General features: G+C 33.7%; 1 protein-coding gene across 13 annotated transcripts in view; it reads right to left on the bottom strand.

Moving 5' to 3' along the window:
- The window catches only part of LOC105336357 (kinesin-like protein KIF21A), a 42,618-nt gene extending 23,233 nt beyond the window's left edge, over nucleotides 1-19,385 (bottom strand). For 11 of the 13 annotated variants that reach the window (XM_066085340.1, XM_034476376.2, XM_034476310.2 and 8 more), the window contains exons 1-27: nucleotides 19,077-19,385; nucleotides 15,029-15,202; nucleotides 14,273-14,315; nucleotides 11,736-11,918; nucleotides 11,338-11,394; nucleotides 11,111-11,203; nucleotides 10,718-10,846; nucleotides 10,147-10,305; nucleotides 9,199-9,314; nucleotides 8,727-8,922; nucleotides 8,062-8,254; nucleotides 7,785-7,851; nucleotides 7,435-7,680; nucleotides 7,183-7,342; nucleotides 6,585-6,675; nucleotides 6,381-6,422; nucleotides 5,065-5,459; nucleotides 4,612-4,788; nucleotides 4,206-4,238; nucleotides 3,102-3,195; nucleotides 2,637-2,728; nucleotides 2,300-2,368; nucleotides 2,118-2,189; nucleotides 1,865-1,984; nucleotides 1,327-1,428; nucleotides 871-1,030; nucleotides 469-514 (exon numbers count right to left, since the gene is read on the bottom strand). In XM_066085340.1, the coding sequence (XP_065941412.1) occupies nucleotides 469-514; nucleotides 871-1,030; nucleotides 1,327-1,428; nucleotides 1,865-1,984; nucleotides 2,118-2,189; nucleotides 2,300-2,368; nucleotides 2,637-2,728; nucleotides 3,102-3,195; nucleotides 4,206-4,238; nucleotides 4,612-4,788; nucleotides 5,065-5,459; nucleotides 6,381-6,422; nucleotides 6,585-6,675; nucleotides 7,183-7,342; nucleotides 7,435-7,680; nucleotides 7,785-7,851; nucleotides 8,062-8,254; nucleotides 8,727-8,922; nucleotides 9,199-9,314; nucleotides 10,147-10,305; nucleotides 10,718-10,846; nucleotides 11,111-11,203; nucleotides 11,338-11,394; nucleotides 11,736-11,918; nucleotides 14,273-14,315; nucleotides 15,029-15,202; nucleotides 19,077-19,132 (3,365 nt within the window). In that variant the 5' untranslated portion in view covers nucleotides 19,133-19,385. The remainder of the gene's footprint in view (nucleotides 1-468; nucleotides 515-870; nucleotides 1,031-1,326; nucleotides 1,429-1,864; nucleotides 1,985-2,117; nucleotides 2,190-2,299; nucleotides 2,369-2,636; nucleotides 2,729-3,101; nucleotides 3,196-4,205; nucleotides 4,239-4,611; nucleotides 4,789-5,064; nucleotides 5,460-6,380; nucleotides 6,423-6,584; nucleotides 6,676-7,182; nucleotides 7,343-7,434; nucleotides 7,681-7,784; nucleotides 7,852-8,061; nucleotides 8,255-8,726; nucleotides 8,923-9,198; nucleotides 9,315-10,146; nucleotides 10,306-10,717; nucleotides 10,847-11,110; nucleotides 11,204-11,337; nucleotides 11,395-11,735; nucleotides 11,919-14,272; nucleotides 14,316-15,028; nucleotides 15,203-19,076) is intronic. The other 2 variants (XM_034476326.2, XM_034476343.2) reach the window with 2 other exon arrangements.
- Nucleotides 19,386-19,585: the final 200 nt, after the last annotated feature.

Here is a 19,585-nt window from a genome sequence, read left to right as displayed (position 1 = left end):
TTCTTAAAGTAGATAGTACTCTGGAATATGTACATATGCCAAAATTGAATGTCTGGATAAATCAAATACCAGTATTTTCTTTGAGCACTAATAACAAACTTCCAACCCAATTAACCCCTCCCTCATATAAACATTCAAGTTTCCTTGTTGAGCAGTATTGAAAAAAAAAAATTCAAAAACAATATGCACTATAAACAATGGACAAAATGCACAAACAAAGGAAAATAAAGTAGTTCAAATGGAGGGTAAATTAAGAAAAAAATCATAAATTCCAAAAATGAATAAATTCATAACTGTTAGTATCACAAGCTTCACTAGATTTTAAAAAAAAACTTTAACAACTCATAATTCTTTGTTTCCAGTCTTAAGAGTAGCTTGCACCACAAGACATGTTCTAAATCTTTTTATAAGCTATATAGTTTGAATGCACTCTTGCTGTACACATTAGTAGATAAGATGTTGACATACCTGTCAGCCGGGGAGGAAGACAACGATTCCTCTGAGGACTCCATACCTACAAATACAAATACATTTGTAATGTGATCCTGTGGAAATATTAGAATTCATGATGACCAAATTTTTTATAAATTTTGTGGTTTAAAATACTCGCAAATTTATGCCCTTCACAAATTCTGAAATACAGTCTTTATTCAACATTCAAGTAAATTCATTACATTCTATTCCCATGAACATGTGAAAACAAGACAATTCATGGAAATTGATCCCCATGAATTTGAATGATTTCACATTATACCAACTGACTCCATATCCATGGCATGACTCCATATCCATGGCATGACTCCAGTTTCTTATAACCAAAGGAAGAGACAAACACTTAATTTAAACAACAAACAAAACACTAATGGCTACCGTCTGCAGCGTTGGTCATGAGGTTATCCACCTCAATGTCCACGCGGTCGTTGATCATGTGTTTGAGCAGGTCCTGCTGTAGGGTGTTGTTAAGCTCTGTCTGGTGGAGCATCTCTCTCATCTCCTTCAACTCATTCTCTTTCTGTGACAGGGCCAGCCCCTACAACAACACGCTCAGGGATAATCTAACATCACGGAGACAAAGCCATGCTTAACACATTGAGAGGAACAAGGATATCATTGAGAGGTATATGTATGTACAGAGTTCAGTATCTTAATGTTATGAATAAATGTAGCATAAACTTGATTGAATTTTCATATTACTTTGAATACCTGTACTTTCAGACTCAGAAATCTTAAAAATGGTTCCTGTTTCATCAAAATCAATAAAAGTCAATAAAAACAATTGCTAGTTTTTTTTTCTCTACATCTGTAGGTCCTTCATTTGTTCCTTACCCTCCCAATAGAGGTCTGTATGAAGTGTTCCAGTAGATATTTAGCTTCTTCTACAGAGCAGTTGTTGACCAGGGCTGTTGCATCAAAACCTTCATTGTCCTCCTGTAAAAACATTAAACATATCCAACACTGTGACATCTCAGACAAATTCATACATTTAGAGGTTCAATACATTCAGCTTATAATTCTACATGTACATGTATGTGTACTATAAAACAGGCTTAATTTTTGGTGGCTTTGGGGAAGAGCACATTATGCCAAAATAAATATACCGTAATATACAGACTTTTCCACCATGCATTTTAAAATGCTTTATCGTCTTTAACATGAAAAAACAGAACTATACAACTATAAAAACACCTTAAATGCAGAATTGTTAAAATATGATTTCAAATTATTTACAGAAGTTTAGTAACTTAAATATGCCTCAGTGGGATAACAATAAGAATATGCTGTACAGATGAAGGTAGGATTGTTGCTTTTACAGTAACTTTAGATAATTCAGTGAGGAAACGATATAAGTGAGAGTGAGACTTGCCTTGGCCTCCTCGATCTGCATGATCTGTGACTGACACTCAGAGATGTACTCCTGTGTGTACTGGACTTGTCCCTCCAACATCCCAATCACACAGTTCAGCTCGCCAATCTCATTGTCATCCTGTCAACAATGTACACAGTGAGACTACACACTTATACTAGCCAACATAATGCAGGGCCAAAGAAATCATGAAACAAAAGAAGACACTATATAGGAGAGTGTTTTTTTAAAAAGTGAACAGTCATGTACTTACTTTGCCCTCTTTGATGGCTACATCCCTCTTACGACAGAACTTGTCCAATTTTTTGCAAACACTTTCCCTTTCCTGCAACAAGGTACAAACAAATGCATGATTAATATACAAAATTCTGACTGTCATTCATAAATTATCGGAGTTGTGTAAAATAGCATTGTACAGGTAGATATGAACTGCACCTTAAGCCAGATGTCCATGTCCTTCTCCATGTTAATGATGGTCTGTTTCTTGGTTATGACATTTGAAATCTGTGTAAATGAGTAAAACATGTGCATCATTATACTGTTTATTTATGTGGAGAAATACAAAATGTCAATTTAACAAATCTTCCATTTAACAGTTTGTAGTCCTACATGAAAAATTATTTTCAACACAAATAAAAGCATGTTCATAATACCACTGTACATTGACACATAAATTATTCAAAATACATGCATTTATAAATTGTGATTTATTGTCTTATTATATGTTTTGACTTTCAATTGAGTAATCTGATTCATTATTTTATAGACGTACCTTTTTCTCCAGCGTATCCCACTTCTGTTTGGCTGACTTAGCACTGAACTCGGTACGCTTTCTTCTGCGAGGTGATGATGATGAGAATGGGGCTGTAGAGAAAATGATGGATTTGAAATCGTGTTCCTATTTCTCTTAGAACAAAACAATTTCTGCTAGTTTCTAACATTAATTAGAAGATGAAAAATACTATTAAGTTCCTTCACTAACTACTGTTACATTACATAACTACCAGGTAACTTGTCTTTGGTAGTTTTTTTTACATGAAATACAAAGTAAAAAATATTAACTGTCTTCAGTAGTTTCTTTCCCGCATACAAAATACAAGCTAAAAAAATATATACTGCTATGGTAGTTTCTTATATTTAGTTCAAGCTAAAAAATATGCTCATGCAAGTTCCTACTGTATTGGGTACTTGAAATATAAGCTAAAAAAATAATAACAATTTTAAGCTTGGTACTCACTGACTGGGATGGTTTTAGGACGGTCGTACTTGGCCACTCTACCGGCAGCCATGGCGGACATGGGCTTCTTCTCTTTCCTTCTGAGTGCTTCAACCTAATGGAAAGTGAAGGTAGATAGTTTGCATGTGGGCCAAGTATAAAAAACCAGACTTGCTTATTCTACTTGAAAATGAATTTGTTATTTAAGCATTTGTGTGTGATTATTCTGAAACAACACAGAAACAAACAAAATATGATGATAAAAAAAGTTTCAAATCTGTTGTTTCTTTTCATTTAGAAAATCACTGCAATACATTTACATGTATAAAAAATATCAGCTATGATTTGTGCTAAAAAAAACATATTATAGAAGACACATTTGAAAAACTGCATTTATATTAATGCTGAAGAATAATGAAAGTAAGCTGAAAAAAGCCACAGGTTTTATCTGCAAGCTTCTTACAGATGGTACATTTAATACACAGAATCATGCATTGTACAGGATGCTGTCATATTCCACAATATTATATAGAGAGGACACTTACAAACATTTGTAAATAAAAAGCTTCCATACCTTCATAATACAGTATACAAGGCATACGAAGATACGTAAGTGATACATGTTTTGCCTTAATATGCCTCTGCATAACAGAGAGAGAGAGAGAGAGAGAGAGAGAGAGAGAGAGAGATCAATTAATATCAATATATACCCTGCCAGCATAATTGTACATAAACATGTATACACTATGTCTGATTCAATTTTCATTAATAAACTAGAATCATATACATGTATCTGGATAATACTGGTATGCAGTATGCACATGATTATTTGTAACAATACAATATTTCCATAATGTAGCAATGAAAATCATCACAATTTCTCCAGATTAAACAAGTAAATGTATCAGTACTAATAAAATTTTAATACCTCCTAAAAATCAACCAAACACAAATAATAAAATCTAAAATTTTCTGAGAAACTACCTAGAAAGAGTGGATTGTGTTCATAGATCTACACTGTTTTCTCTATAGACTATCTGGAATATTGATATTCATCACTACATTGTGTACGCTATGACGAGTACAGAGTATGCAGCATCAGTGGACAAGCAAGAACAAAGTTACCTCTTTCTTGATTTTTTCTATACTGGAATTCAGCTGAAAAATTGGTTGTTCATCAAGAACATTACTTATTGGAAATTCAAGTCATAAAAAGCCATGCATGCAAGGGGAAAAAATGCAATCTACTGAAGAAATAGGGACGAAAACATGCAATTCATTTTGGATAAATCATTAGATAGTGATCATAACATCTACACATCATTGTACATCTAAGGTTCAGAAAAGCCATTCTTAGCAACAGAAAATCAAGGGGGAAATGTGGGTAACAGTTCTGTTCCATTGCAATTCATTCCTTTGTAATTAGTTCACATGCCCATGAAAAAAGAAGATAGTACAAAAATAAATCTCCATACACATGTACCAACAAATTCTGCAAAGTCTGCAGCAAAAAAAAATAAAATAAATTTACCTCCTCCTGTTTGCGTTTCAGAACAGCTTCTTTCTGGCGCTTTTCTTTCTCCAAATTGCGGATCAGGCCTTCCTTACGGACTTGTTCCTTGCGTAACTGTGCCACTTCTTTGGTGCGGCGTGCCTCCACTGCTTTACCTTTCTCCAATTCTTCCTTCACTTGCTTCATTAACTTCACCTACAAGATAACAAACCATAATCACATCCCTTGTGTCATATATTCCTGTATTCACACAATCAATGCCTTGATATTTATAATTCACATGTTTTATCATTATATATAGCACATCAACTTTTCAGTTTGAGGAAAATTCATGACAGGATCATCAGATATCACAAACTAATTGTCTTCTTATAAGACTAAAACATTTTCCAAATATTTTGTGCTTCCTCTACTCAAAGACAACAAAATTCTACAAAATTTCCTCGTAACAAATCCTGGACACAAACATACCTTGGTTTTCTTCATTTCTTGCAGTTCATGCTGCAGTGTCTTCAACTGCTTCTCATGGTATGAGGACTGCTTCTGCATGCGAGAATAATCACGCTTAGCTTGCTCTGCTTTCTTTAAATCCCGCTGGAGCATCAACAATTTCTTCTCAAACTCGTCCTTGACCTTTTTGACCTTTTCGTTGGTCTCGCACTCCACACTGTTGACGTTTGACAGGACTTTATCTCGCTCCTCCTCGGTCGCCCGGATCCTCATCTGGAGTTGCCGGACCTTCTCCTCGTACTGGTGCCGGACAGCAAGCACCTGTTTCTGGGCCTGCTCCAGTTCCTCCACAAGCTTCTGTTTGATGGAGATGCTGCAGGTCAGCTCTGCAAGGTCCTCATGCAGGTTGTCTGAATCTGTAGAGATATGGGAGAAAATGAATAGTTATTTAGTAAAAAAAAAACATAGATTCTGAATATCATTGTTTATGCCATGAAAAAAATAGCACCAGAACACATTATTCAAAGGTCACAATTTTTGTAGCAAAAGTGCAATGAAAATATATAATAAATACAAAATACTGAAGTACTGATAGAAGTTTATTTTATCGATTATTATTATAAATTTTAAAATCATTGACATGTAATTTCTCATGGCAAGTAGTTTCTTCTCTGTATTTGACAATTACACACATTTTTTTCTAATATTCCTAGTTATAGATGGAAAACTCCATTAGAATCAAGCTGTGTAATTTTTTAAGATAGATGTATCAGTAATCAAAATATTTCTGGAAAATTGTATCCAAACAATATTGAACTCGAGACGTAGGAATACATGCGACAAATAACTAGATTGTTCGTACCATTTAAAATCTGACTATTTTCAAGGTATTTATAAATTAGTTTCCTTGGAAAACAATATTTCTTAATATGTACATTACATCAAATTTATTGATTATTTTCAAATACTAAGTCTTGTCAGCGTTGATGATTTGTGCTTATAGGTCCAAACACTGTTTCACTTCCTTTTGCCAGAGTAACTGCATTGGAGAGTTGATTAAAATCAACTTCCCAAAAAACAGCAAAGTTTTCAAGTAAGAATGACAACAACAAACATTTTTTTTTTTTGCTATTTGAAATTATTTTATGATCAGACTTACTGAATAACGAACATAAATACACTGACACTGAAAAAGTAAGATTCAGATCTCTAAAACATGTTTGTATATTAGGGAAAAACTAAATTCACATTAAAGGGAATAGCTACGGGTCTGAAATCATTTATCATAAAAAAAAAAAAAACGCTACAACACTGAGTAATCTATTCAAGTATTTCACCTCCGTAATACCACAGAAAATCCACCAGTGGGTCAATAATGGCTGCATGTTCAACACAACAACAAAATCTTGTTAAAACAGTACAGAATTTTAATATTTACTTTCTGAATTTTCATCTCTAAGTTATAAGAATATGGAATAACATGAATATTTCCATTAAATGTGAAGAATGCAAATCTCTTAATATTCCCATCAAGTACTAACCTTTCCCTTCAGAGTCTGAATCGGAGTCTGATGAAGACATGTTCTCCAGTTCCTCTTCTATGTCGTCATCTTCTTCATCATCTCCATTCAACTGTTCATGAGAATCAGAATTGTATCCTTTAGATAATTTTATCAAGACTAGAATACTGTAAATTTATTACATATATACGGCTGTACATTCTATTCAGAGTTCTTTGTCGAGAGCAGTTTCTGATAAATCAAGTATATTGCTATATGTATATGTCATGCACAAATGTATATGAATTGTTACCTTCAGTTATGCACTACAAAATCCCCATAAAGTTTACCTTTTTTTTTCTGACTTACTGAGGAATGTTTGTAAATGACCAAGGTTATGATCTACATGTAGTTACATGTACATATGCATGTAGGTGAAGTAGGTGATTGCAATTCATTATACATTTTGAATTGAGGCCTGGTTTAAAGTTATTGTGAAAATACTACAGACAAGTTAATCATTATATGTGGTTTGTACTTTGATATTTTGATAATCTTGTCCAAAGCAGATAATAATGTGAGTATAAATATAGGTACTGGTATATATAGTATGTATATAGCAAGACTTTATTTTACTTACTTCTCCACTTAATCTATCTTCTTCGTCATCATCCTCTTCATTGATATCTTCAGTGTTTTCTTCCTCCTCTTCATTTTCCTCTTTTTCTTCTCCGTTTACTTCTTCATTCTCCTCCGCTTCGTTCTGATCCTTTTCATTGTCAAACTGGTCTTCTTTCTCACTGCAATTGGACAAACAACAACTTATAGGGTGTCTCTAGAAGTACAGAGGGCTGCCTTCATAAAAATAACCATTAAGCCACATGTCAATTACCTGGCTTTCAAGTGTTTCCTCTTTTTGAGTTTTTTGAGCTTCTTCAGTCGGCTGACATCCCGTTTGGCCTCCTCGATGATTGACAGTTTGCTCTCAGTCATTGACCCCATGAAGCTCCCGGACAGGTGCCCTGGGGAGATGGGACTCAGCGGGTCGTTCATCAGGGACATGCTGCTCCCCATGCGTGACATGGCCGTCTTCCTCTTATACTGTTCCGCAGTGTTCTCAGCATCTAACAGTTTTGCTCTGTTTAACAATAGAAATGATAGTTAATCATCTTGATCTCAGGTTACAAAGTCTTAACATTCTAAGATAGAGAGACAGTAAATTGATGATACATTTACATGTACCTGAGTTCTTCCAGCTCTTTAACATATCCTTCAATCAGTTTTGTTACTTCGCTATCCCTTGCATCCTCTGAAATTAATCAATTTCTCAGTACAAGAACAACTAACAATGTTGAACTTCAACTCCTGACTTAACAAAAGACAAAATTCTACATAAACTACATCATGAAATTTTGGCACATAAAACAGGTACTGTAACATTATTGCAGCAATTTCAAGATAACCTTGCAGCTATTAAACTTAAAACCAATATCTTTAATTTTTCAATATCAAAAATTACCAGATATATTATAGACTCCTAACACAGCTTTTTCGGCCAGTAGATCCGAGTTCCTCTTAGTGAGCATCTCTATTGTCTCATGCATGGATTTGATCCTCTGCCTCAGTTTGTCGTTCTCAGTCTGTAACATCGTGTTTTCGTGGAACATGTCGTTCACTGACTCCACTCCATCTTCATCTACCTTGCGTTTGCCCTAAAATGTAAGCAATAAAACTTACAGATTGTTTCTGCACAGAATATTTTAATTATTTTATAAAAGCAAGTCACATTTATATGTGCGAAACAACTTAATGGGTAAATACTAAGCTAAGACAATCATTTACTTCAACCTGCATAATTACCAATAATGAGTGTAAATGATATGTACTGTTGTTTCATCAATATTCGTTGAATACCAATTTTCGTGGATTTCGTTGTTAAGTTGATCCACAAAATTAAATGTTCATTGAAATTCAATTTCAACAAACATTTTGCATTGATAGGATCATTGGCCACGAAATATCCTTGAAACTGTGGTTTTCAAAAAATCCACGAAAATTGATACCCACGAAAATTAATGAAACCACAGTAAATTCCAAAATCTGCAGCATTTTGAACTCTTGAAAAACCAAGGAATTAGGTAATGAATTTCTTCCAAAAAACATTCAACTTTCTCAATTACTTACAGACTTGAAGTCCATCAGCTCCTGCTGCAGTGTCACAATTTCTGCACGGAGGGCCGCCATCTGTTTGGAAGCTTTGTCCTGATTGGCTATCACCTTGTTTTTAATGTTCCTAGCTCGATTTGCGTACTTCAGAGTATTAAGTGTTTCAACAAAATCTCTGTCTGATGGGGATATGCAGGCAATCATCAATGTCCGGCTACAAAAAATAATACATTTATTAACAACATACTAAAAAAAATTGAATTAATCTCAAGATTCTGAATAAACAGTGATGCAAAGGTTATATGTATAGAACTTTTAAGAAATGCCATACAAACATATCAATGTATGAAAAGTTTTTTGTGACTTTTTTCTTAGAATATTTTTGTGACTTCATTTGTGAATCTTTTTAATAAAAGGACTTTACTTTATTAATAGGAGCATCACTTGGATTTTATTTCTTGTTGTAGCTTTGTTGTTGTTCTAGTTTTACCTGTTTCCTCCCAGAGAGTCCTGTAATAACCGGGTCAGCTTAGAATCCCTGTAGGGAACATGGCTACCCTTCTTGGCCTTGTCACCCAGGGCGGAGATAACATTTCCTAAGGCAAGCTGTAGACGAATAAAAATGAACAAATCTCATCAAAAGATGCACATCAGATCTGAAATGTGAATTTGATAATTTACAACTTTGCATCAATCTTTAACAGTTAATTCTGTGTTTTCTACATCAATCATCAATGCAGTATATTTCAGTTATAGGCACAAAGCTTCCCTTGAGTCACTATGTATCTGCCAAGCAGTCGAGAATTTAACTTCAGTTTCTTTGCTTACTGCATATTAAAGACTATACATGATAAGGGTCTAAAATGGCCCCCTAAAATGAACATCATCATTTTACTATCATTCTTTGTTTTCTTAGTACAGATATGTATGTAATGTGTTTACATGATATTCATTTTGGTTGAACTGCCCACAATTTAGAAATATGACATTGTAAAGACAACCTTTCCTCGAAATTTTTGCAATTTCAGCGTAAAATAGCTTGTTTTCAAGCAGTTTTTCCTTCCGAAAAAATAGAGCGCATTCTTGAACAAATAAAATATTTTAATCAGAGATGTATCTAGCCAAGACTAATAAGTGACAAAAAAAATTTCCTTGTTCAAGCATGCGCTCTATATTTCCCATTCGTAAATAGATCAGAAAAATGTCAATTTTTGGCTGATTTTGATTAAATTATAGAAATGGCGTCATTTCTGACGTCATATACTGTCAGTGAGTGCAAATAAATCAAATAAATAGATGAAAAATATATTTTATATCAACTCTTCTAAAAAATTAGTTAACATTTTATTGTACCCGAAACACTTAAAAAATAGCGAATTATGGGGGCCAAATTTAACTCTTATCATATATAGTTCTTACCAGAGTTTCCCTGACTTACCAGCCCACAGTTGATGGAGATCCCCTCCTTAGCCCGGTCTCCAGTTGCCCCTGTTCTCTTTAACCTCTCTGACCCTGCCAGGTCCACAAAGTGAAACTTGGCAGTCAGGGTCTCAAACTCATTCAGACCCTCCGAATCTTTACCCTCCTCTGTTAGGTTCTGTGGAAAAATCATTGAATATTGCTAGTAGAAAAACACAGCTACTACCTACTAGCATTGAGGAAATAGTGTGCTAGGTATTAGAATTAGTTTTTGTTGTTTTGTTTTTGTTTTTTATTTAAGTGGAGGTGGGGGGGGGGGGGGGGGAGATGTTGACTGTGGGGTTGAGCTCTATAATTAGTTTTTAATTGAAAAATCTCAATATTTTTTTCTCAAATCATAATTATACACCATAATTTTGTTCTGTCAAGCAGTATATTTTAAATTCAGTCAACTTATTTCAAAAAAGCTTTTTGTGTTAAGAACAACATACCCTTACTTATACATTTTCTTAAATGTGTCCAATTTTTTTTTATCTCAAACTGTCAACTTCTATCTCAAAACAAAATCTTATTTGATATACCACATGTACCTCATCATGCACCACTCGTTGCTGTTTGATGTGGAGTGTAAATATGGCATGAGATCTAGAAGACTGCGAGTTCATGTTTGTACTGGCCGTGGCCCGAGATAGAGCACCATTCTTTAAACATTCCATTGTCTGCAAATAGAGAAAATAATCAATTGTTAAGCAGCATAACAATCCTCTGCCCTTATTAAGACTGGAGCCACACTGTAGTTTACGAGAGCAATAAATCATAAAACAACGAGAGCATTAAGTCAGCAAATCAGGAAATTATAATGGAAAATCAATTTGTTTAATCGTTAGAAACATGAACATCAAAACCTAACACTAGAGATGAAATCATAATAACAGGTCACATTACCATATGTTACGTTACTTTGCGATTAAAGGGAAACCTACTTCCTGCAGGGAATAGACAGGTCGTGTGGCCACGCCCACCATGTATATTCCACCTGTGGCATCTTCATGAATCTTAATGTGAGACTTCCTCATCTGAATGAAGAATATTACAATGATTTCAACAAATCATCTCGGAGTAAAAATATAAACCAAATCAACAATTGGGTGAAAATAATGAATTAACCCCACAGACTCTATTTAGACAAAGAGCTCAAAAACAGACTTACCCTTGATTCTGGATCTCTTGTAGTATCCAGTAAATCTAGGATTTCTTCATTGTACAACTATTAGAACAGATTTCAAAACATTAAAATTGTGCACATTTACTGTAATATATAACATAATGGACTGAATATTGTACATTTAATTCATTTTTAAAGATTCAAAGTTTACATACTGTAAAACAACTTTTATTTGCGTGCGACAAATTTCCGCAAGGTTTGCAAGAGCCTTGTTGTCGCAAATATTTCTCGCCGCAAACCAGTCGTTGTCGTATGGTTTTTATAACAACACAGGTCTAGAAAATGCTTGGTCGCGAAAATAAGTCTTAGCAAACCAATTTATCGGTAGTAAATCGCAAAATAAAGTCGTCGCAAATAAAAGTAGGTTTACAGTATTCACTGACCTCTATGAACTGGGCATTGACTTTGAAGTCAGGGGGAGGGATATTGTTTTCCTTTGCCTTCCTCTTGCTCTCCTCGATTCCCTGGAACAAGTGGTCCACCGCCCGTGGAATGATACCGACCTCATTTTCCGGGAGGCTCATATCAAACCCTGTCCCCATGGTGTAAGTCTTCCCAGACCCTGTCTGTAATAGGAAAATAGTATTATGTCAATATAAACCTGTCTTATAAAACATTACAATTATCATTCTGATTGGTTTAATTCTATTGTACCACACTATAGAATACATGTAGTTCTGTAGTAGAACTTCAAATATGTACAACTACTCATTCTGTTCTTTAAATTTGATGATATATGTATTTAACCTAAGCAATGATGGGGGGGGGGGGGGGTCGAATTCCTGATCATAAGATAATATAGATATTGATTTTTGATTCGGAGTAATTGTAACTTATGGAACTAGTCAGGTAATGATTCACCTCAACAATCTGCCTCAGTCAACCGATGCATTACTAAGTTTGTATATTAAGCTTGAATGTAACAACATCAAAAAAGTGAATTTAAATTGTATTACATAAAATTTTAGGACTAATTATCTGTGGTAAATTTAGAACAGGAAGATTAAAGACCCACTCATGACTATCAAGAGATGGGACAATCCAAAACCAAAAATCCTTATGACATATAAGTATTCAGTATGTATTCAACAGCATGCATAATTACTGTGGCTTAGTTTGTGCCTGCAGAAGATTCTGAATGTAATCATCTGCCATATTTAAATAACTGCACTTGTAGTGTGCACCAAACAATCATTGAGTGGAATTCATATCTGAAAAGTCATTGCATGATAATACTAAAGACTTATTTCCGGCACAGGACATAGAAAGCTCTCAAAGATTTAGTTGGATGAAATTTAATCTGCCCGAGATTGCAGTTACGACTGTATGACATCATCCCTGTGTATATTGAGTAACAACTGCAGCAGCAGCAGCAGACTCGTACAAAATTGATTGCCATCAGGAAAAACATGGGGTACTTCACCGCAGAGAGAGAGAGACAGAGAGAGGGAGTCATTTATAAACTGTCTCAAACCCACAGGACTGAAAGATATTAGCAAGGACAAGAAAATCAATGAAACTGCAAAATTTGCAGAGCACTTAGAAGCTCTCTCAGCTCTGTGCACCATGTAGTTTGTACTACAGTAAAGGACTTGGATAAGATATAAAACAAAACTGCTATTATTTGATGATTTCACTAGTATCAAAAACATATTAAGTCGACAGTTTCATTATAAATCCTGCAATAACCAGCTCAATCCTGCATCTGATGTAATATATGATGCAACTTTTAGACATGAACATTGAAAAAATGTTTCCTTGTATTAATCAAAGTTAGAAGCTAGTTTAATACATGTACCGGTATTATGATTCCATATCATAATTTTCAAAATATCACTGACAGTTACACACAAAAAAGCATTGTAATATATACAAAGATTGTCCGCATAGATAAAGTATGTAATGTTCCTACTAGCATGGTTTTTTTTTTAAATGTTAAACAGTATCTTGTAAATGTATTATTCATAGACTTGATATACGAATCAATATGCTCCACAATATATACTGGGAATACAAAGCCAACCATTTTCTCTCGATCAAATATGAAAGCCAATACATGGATCCTTATAAGCGCAATAAACATGTATACGGAGTAGCTCTCATGAAATCATTGTATATTGACAAGTGTCTTAATGGATTTATGTTCATTAGTTTTACATTAAGGGTTATCTCAGAGAGTCCATTTGTAAATTCTCTGTGACAAGCCTAGTAAACAAGGGTTATGTTTACCCAGTAGGACAGCTCCATAGTACGATATAAATCTTGTAATATTTAGATAGAAAGCTTTTAAAAGTTGTTAAAATTTACCTTTTCACCTTCAATATGCAACAAGAATCTCAATTATCTTCATCACATTCTACCTAAGCAAAATGCTCCATTTAACAATTTTTTTCGTGAATGAAATCGATTTAACTTCATATTGTCGGCACTATATTCATATTCAAATCATTGAATTACTTTTCGATGTACTTATATTATATGGTTATATTCTTATAACTCTTCATTCAATTCTATATTAAGTTATCAACATTCTAATAGCTACATGTAGGGAACTAATCCATGGTACCTAATGATGATGTACGATCAAGAATTGAAAAATGACCAAGCATTAAAAATCTAGGCCTTTAAATAAATACAACTCAGTAATTACATTTTACTCAAAGTCTAGATGGAATGACCTATTTTACATATATACATAAAGTTTTACCAATGCAATAAAAGACATTGAATGTTTCAGTAAATTTTGAAATTTCACACTTAATTTGACTTCACACAAAAACACTCAATTACAAAAACATCTTTTTTTTGTGAAGTGCTGATGGAAAAATTCATGTTTCAAAGGCATTTAAATACGCAAGACTAGACTAGGATCAGAACGAGGTGTTAAAATCCTACATCATCCTTTGTAAATACAACCTACCTGGCCGTAAGCAAACACGGTAGCATTATAACCATCAAAGCACCTGAAAAAAGAGATGTCAACGATTACTTTCTTTGGTGAACAAGGAAAAGCACACATCAAAACTGAAATTTTCATGATAACAAACAAGAATATAAAATATTTTTGCACCCCAGAGAATTTCTATCAATAAATTGTTTAGTATGAAAAACTTGTAAAGATTCCACATTTTTTCCTCACAGTAAATTCATGCTGGAGATTTTAATTCGGTATGGGGGGGGGGGGGATTCCTAGCTGCTACTAAAGTATATGTATTATTATCTAATCTTTTCATGGAACAATTGTGTTTATTGCAATGATATGAATGCTATTATGCACTCAATTATTGGAAAATATGCACCAGGAAACTGAATCAAAGCATGCATGCACATTAAGTGCACTTATATAATTCAACTAATGTTCAAAAATCATGTACATGTAAAGAGTGAGTCATTTATTTTGTTTTAGAGTTTTGGTTACAGTAAATTCACTTGGGTGTTCGAAAATCATATACATGTACATTCAGAATTTTCTATTTCATGTAACAGGTATTCATTTTTTGAATTAAACTTCATGAACACTTACATTTGTGGTAAAAAATAGTGGACATGCATGACATAAAAACATATACTGGTAATTAATTAAGAGGTAATTATTCATCTAAATGAGGTCTCCCTTGTAAAGAACCACTGCTTTATCCATTACATGTAGATGCATGTCTGCCCTTTTCTCTCTTACCCATCAATGAGGATGCGGACACAGTCGCTGTAAATGGTTTCTTGTTGGGTCGGCATATCGAACACGTAGTCGTAGGTGAAGCTCTTGTCCTTGCCCATGATCACCTGGGTGTTTTCTACTGTGGTACACACCTGACACATGTCAATCCTCTCCTTGGCCAGCTGGGGACGCACTCTGAAACATACAACATGTATGATATTCTATGTTTTCAATGCTATGATTATATTTACTTAATAATCATAAGGGTTTTATATTTATATATGTGCGGTTTTTTTTTTTAAGCTTGAACATCTACATTTTTTTACATGCTATATAACACTGTATAATAAAATGAATTACATGTAATTTACAAAGCCTATATACATGTATATATAGACAAGTATATATTACTGTAATAGTGTTAAAAGCATGTTCTTTTGAAATGCTAGGATTTAATAATTTACCAAAACCACAGTAATGTTGTGTTTTCTGATCATATTGAACATGTACGTCTTGTCTGCTATTTAGAATATGTATATTGCACCAAGAACTGTATGGTGACAAAACAAAGTGCTAGCTCTAGGTGTATAAGCATTAATCAGTGCACTCATACATGTATGACTCAGTACTGAACCACACAGATATGGTACATGTACCATTTGTCACATAGACCCTCCTGGGAAAACTGACACTTGCTGCACAATGACATTTATCATAAGGCAACATTTATTACACGATTTTGCCTTTTATGATGTGCATTACATGTTCAAATCATGATTTAAGCAACTGAAACCTTGACAATTTTTAAAGATGTACTGATAATCTTGTTATAAGCAATTATATGAAAATTTATAACACTTTATAATTTGCACATAACATGTGAATCCTTTATATGTCAAACATCATTCAATTTAAATTATTTGTAACATATATATCATATGCACTTTTGTAATATACAGTTTGTTTAGTGATAATAGATCACCTGTTCTTATATATACAAATGAGACACATAAAAATGATTAATTTCACTACTTGTTTTATTTGTTACGAATCTTGTACATGATGTATGATGTGTTTTTTCTATATCATTTGAAAGCAAAAATTTCTCAATATCTCGTATAAGATACATAGCTTTAAATGTACCAAATGCGATTTAAACTTTTCCATTTTCACCCCCTATACATGTATATAGCTGTGACGTTCTTCCCATAAAGCAACTTTAACAGCATTTTTCACTCAAAGATATTCAGAGAATCCCTTAAAGCCTTAATACTAAGCTCATTTAGAGAGATAAAAATCAAATTTGGCTTTCAAAATATGTGGAATTGGATATAAAAACATTGGTAAAAACACCATACTAGGAGTGCTATACTAGGAGCCACCTTATAAGGTCGGTCAATACCGTCAAAATATAGGTCCTCCTGCTACCCTACATGCAATCTTTGATCCTATGACCTACAGCTTAAAAAGCGATTTAAAAAGTTAAATGATATTGGGCAGCAATAAATCATGGGCTGAATTGGATTATATAGTTATCAACTTATTAAAATTCTTATTTCAAAACTGTATGAACAACTTCTTAATTCTTTGGTGGTTGTTATTCAGCCAGCTGGTTTTAATGATTATAGCTATTTTTCCCTATATCTCTTTGTACACTGTGTGAAAAATGCTAACCTGCCTACTGGGAAATCAATTGTTCATAATGCGGCTCATTCATTTATGGATTATGTAAACATCTGATCTAATCATACCATATTCTGCTGCTCTAAATCACAATGAAGCAATAAAGTTAACTCAATTATAGCCAACGATGTCACATATCAATACATGTTTAGCAGAGACCTAGCTTTCAGTTGAGTTGGCATTGGGAGATTAAGTTCTTAACCTGAAGGGGAAGCAATACACGACCTCATTTACATTGGACGGTCGATTGGACATCTGGTCAGATATCAAAACTTCTAAAGCTTTAAACATTTATGTGACTAAGTTAGAAGATAAATAATGTGGTCTACACCTAAAGACCCTTGACACTGTTTCTTTTTGATACAGGACATAATTATGTACGTGTGTGCTTTGTCAACTTCACTTAAAGGTGATTATAATGAAGACAGTCACATAGATATATATCAAAAAAAATTTCTAAAGTGGAATGCATGTCCACAAAATGTGCATACTGTACAACTTGTACATTTTGATACAGGACATAATTATGTATGTGTGTGCTTTGTCAACTTCACTAAAAGGTGATTATAATGAAGACGGTCACAGAATATAGATTTCTAAAGTGAAATGCATGTCCTCAAATTGTGCATACAGTACAACTGGTACTGCACATACCAAATTTACCCGGTACATTTTTGTTCTGCATCAAATGTAGGTATGAAATACAAATGTGCTAATTAAAGCAGTACTTGTGTATTACACAAGTGGGATCCTATGCAACAAAATGTATTGTATAATATGTCCATTAACACATACTACAGTGTATCTACATTGGACAACATTAAATAACTGCATACATAATTCTGCGAACAGAGTACTGATAAGGGTTATGCAAAAAAGGATATGGGAACACTTAATAGCAAACAAAAAGTATTACGTAATGCTCCCATTTTATTGCAGATCTAAAGAAACTGATGTGTTGAATCAAACAATATACTGATATAAATCAAAGTTGTAATTATACATTCTAAAACAAGTAATCAATAATAATAATCATTTCCATTTAAGAAATCTGGAAAGTACTACTAGTAATTGTATGTCTATAACTAATGAAAATATACAGGTATAGATTCAACATATAGATACTGGTACTAAATATTAGTTAAGAAAAAATCTCTGTTTTCCAATAAAATATATGAACAAGCTACTTCACATGGCTTAGTTTCTCTGTACATGTAAACATCCCTTATGGCAGTTTGTTTCCAGTACATTTGTATATCTCTCAATACTCAAGCTTGGCTTACCAATGAAGCATTAGATTTGGGGAATGTTTACATTGTCTTAGCCTCCAGATAATGAGAATGCTTAGAACATAGACATGTTTACTCTTAAATACATTCAAAAGAAAATGTTTATTGGAATATAAAGTTGCAGGATGAGGTGTATCAGAGGGCAGAGGGGAATATTCTTTGATTTATCTTCAGTCTCAGCCATCTGCATTTGTTTCTACCTTTCCATATCTGTACATGTGCAATGAAATAACTATAGTAAACACACATTGCTCTGATGCTGGACCTGTTAAGTACATGTATCGATCAACACACTTAAACATATATTTGGACTGTACATGAATGCACTTTGAGTTTTAGCGTTATATTTGATTTCAGAAAAAATAAACTTTGGGCTCAAAGATCAATGTGTGAATTTCGGTTCTCAAAAGACACATTTGCTCACGAGTGCACCAGTAAACACTTTTTCAAATGTTTCCTTTTAGACAGAAATGCAAAGAAATTCATCTTCGCAAACCATGTCATATACATTTATAATTTTGTATGCTAATAAATCTGTACAGTGGGTCAGGTTTAATATTTATATTTTATCTTTTTTTTTTTTTTTTTTGGGGGGGGGGGGTGTTAGTAAATCAAATCACATTGTTCATCAAGGTTCCATTTCAAAATGTACTTTTATATCAAATGGTCCCAACATGATTAATCCATACACAAATTCATATTATATGTGTTTGTAGACTTGATGATACTTGTAATAAAGGTGCTATTCAATAATAATTTTATAGTTTATTTTGTTTCAAGTGACCAGTAGGCCATTACCAAGGACATCTTCATGCACAATCCCTCTGAGATTAGTAGACTGCACACAAAAATTGATCAATTTAACAAAAGTGAAAATTTACTTTTATAGACATCAATGTCACTGGATAAATATTTCCCCGACGTTCACAGCTAGCTGTTCAACTTTATAATATAATCAATATTCCTCTTTAATTTTCAATCAACATCATCCATAGCAATATTCATTCGAGTAAATTCGAACGTCGTTTCACACACAACACTAAATTCAAATATTAGCTGCAGGGAACCAAAACAAAGTAGATATATTATCTATATACCTGAGTGCCACCCGCACGCTACTGTCATCTTCCCTCGAATCTTTGCTCTCTGTCATCTTAACTGTGTCTGCGCTCAAAACTTGTAGGATTCATAACTTTTCCCACCTGTGAATGAAAACATCTTCTGCTGTGACTCTGCCGTCTGAGACGGCCTGCGTCGATATCTCACATGTTACAATATACGAAATCTGTGTTATTTTTCTCAATTATGTCCATTCAGTAGATCCTGTGAATGGTTCTCACTCTGCGACTAATTTTCCCGTCTATCAATATTTTGTAGCGCACAGCAGTGACCCCTGTCGGAATAGTACTTAAAGGGAAGCTACTCTCAAATTCAAGCAAATAATTTTTCCACGAAGTTTATAAAAAAGAATCTTTATAATACACAAACGCTGCAACTTTTTAAATACTAACTATAGTTCATAATGATTATGATGTACACATGGTACAACTCCTTAGATTTATGTCACATTTCCAGAGAACCAACATGTGGGATTTTTCAGAGGTTT

The sequence above is a fragment of the Magallana gigas genome, chromosome 5, assembly GCF_963853765.1.
Source record: "Magallana gigas chromosome 5, xbMagGiga1.1, whole genome shotgun sequence".
NCBI lineage: Eukaryota > Metazoa > Mollusca > Bivalvia > Ostreida > Ostreidae > Magallana > Magallana gigas.
This window is presented reverse-complemented; position numbering and strand designations above follow the sequence as displayed.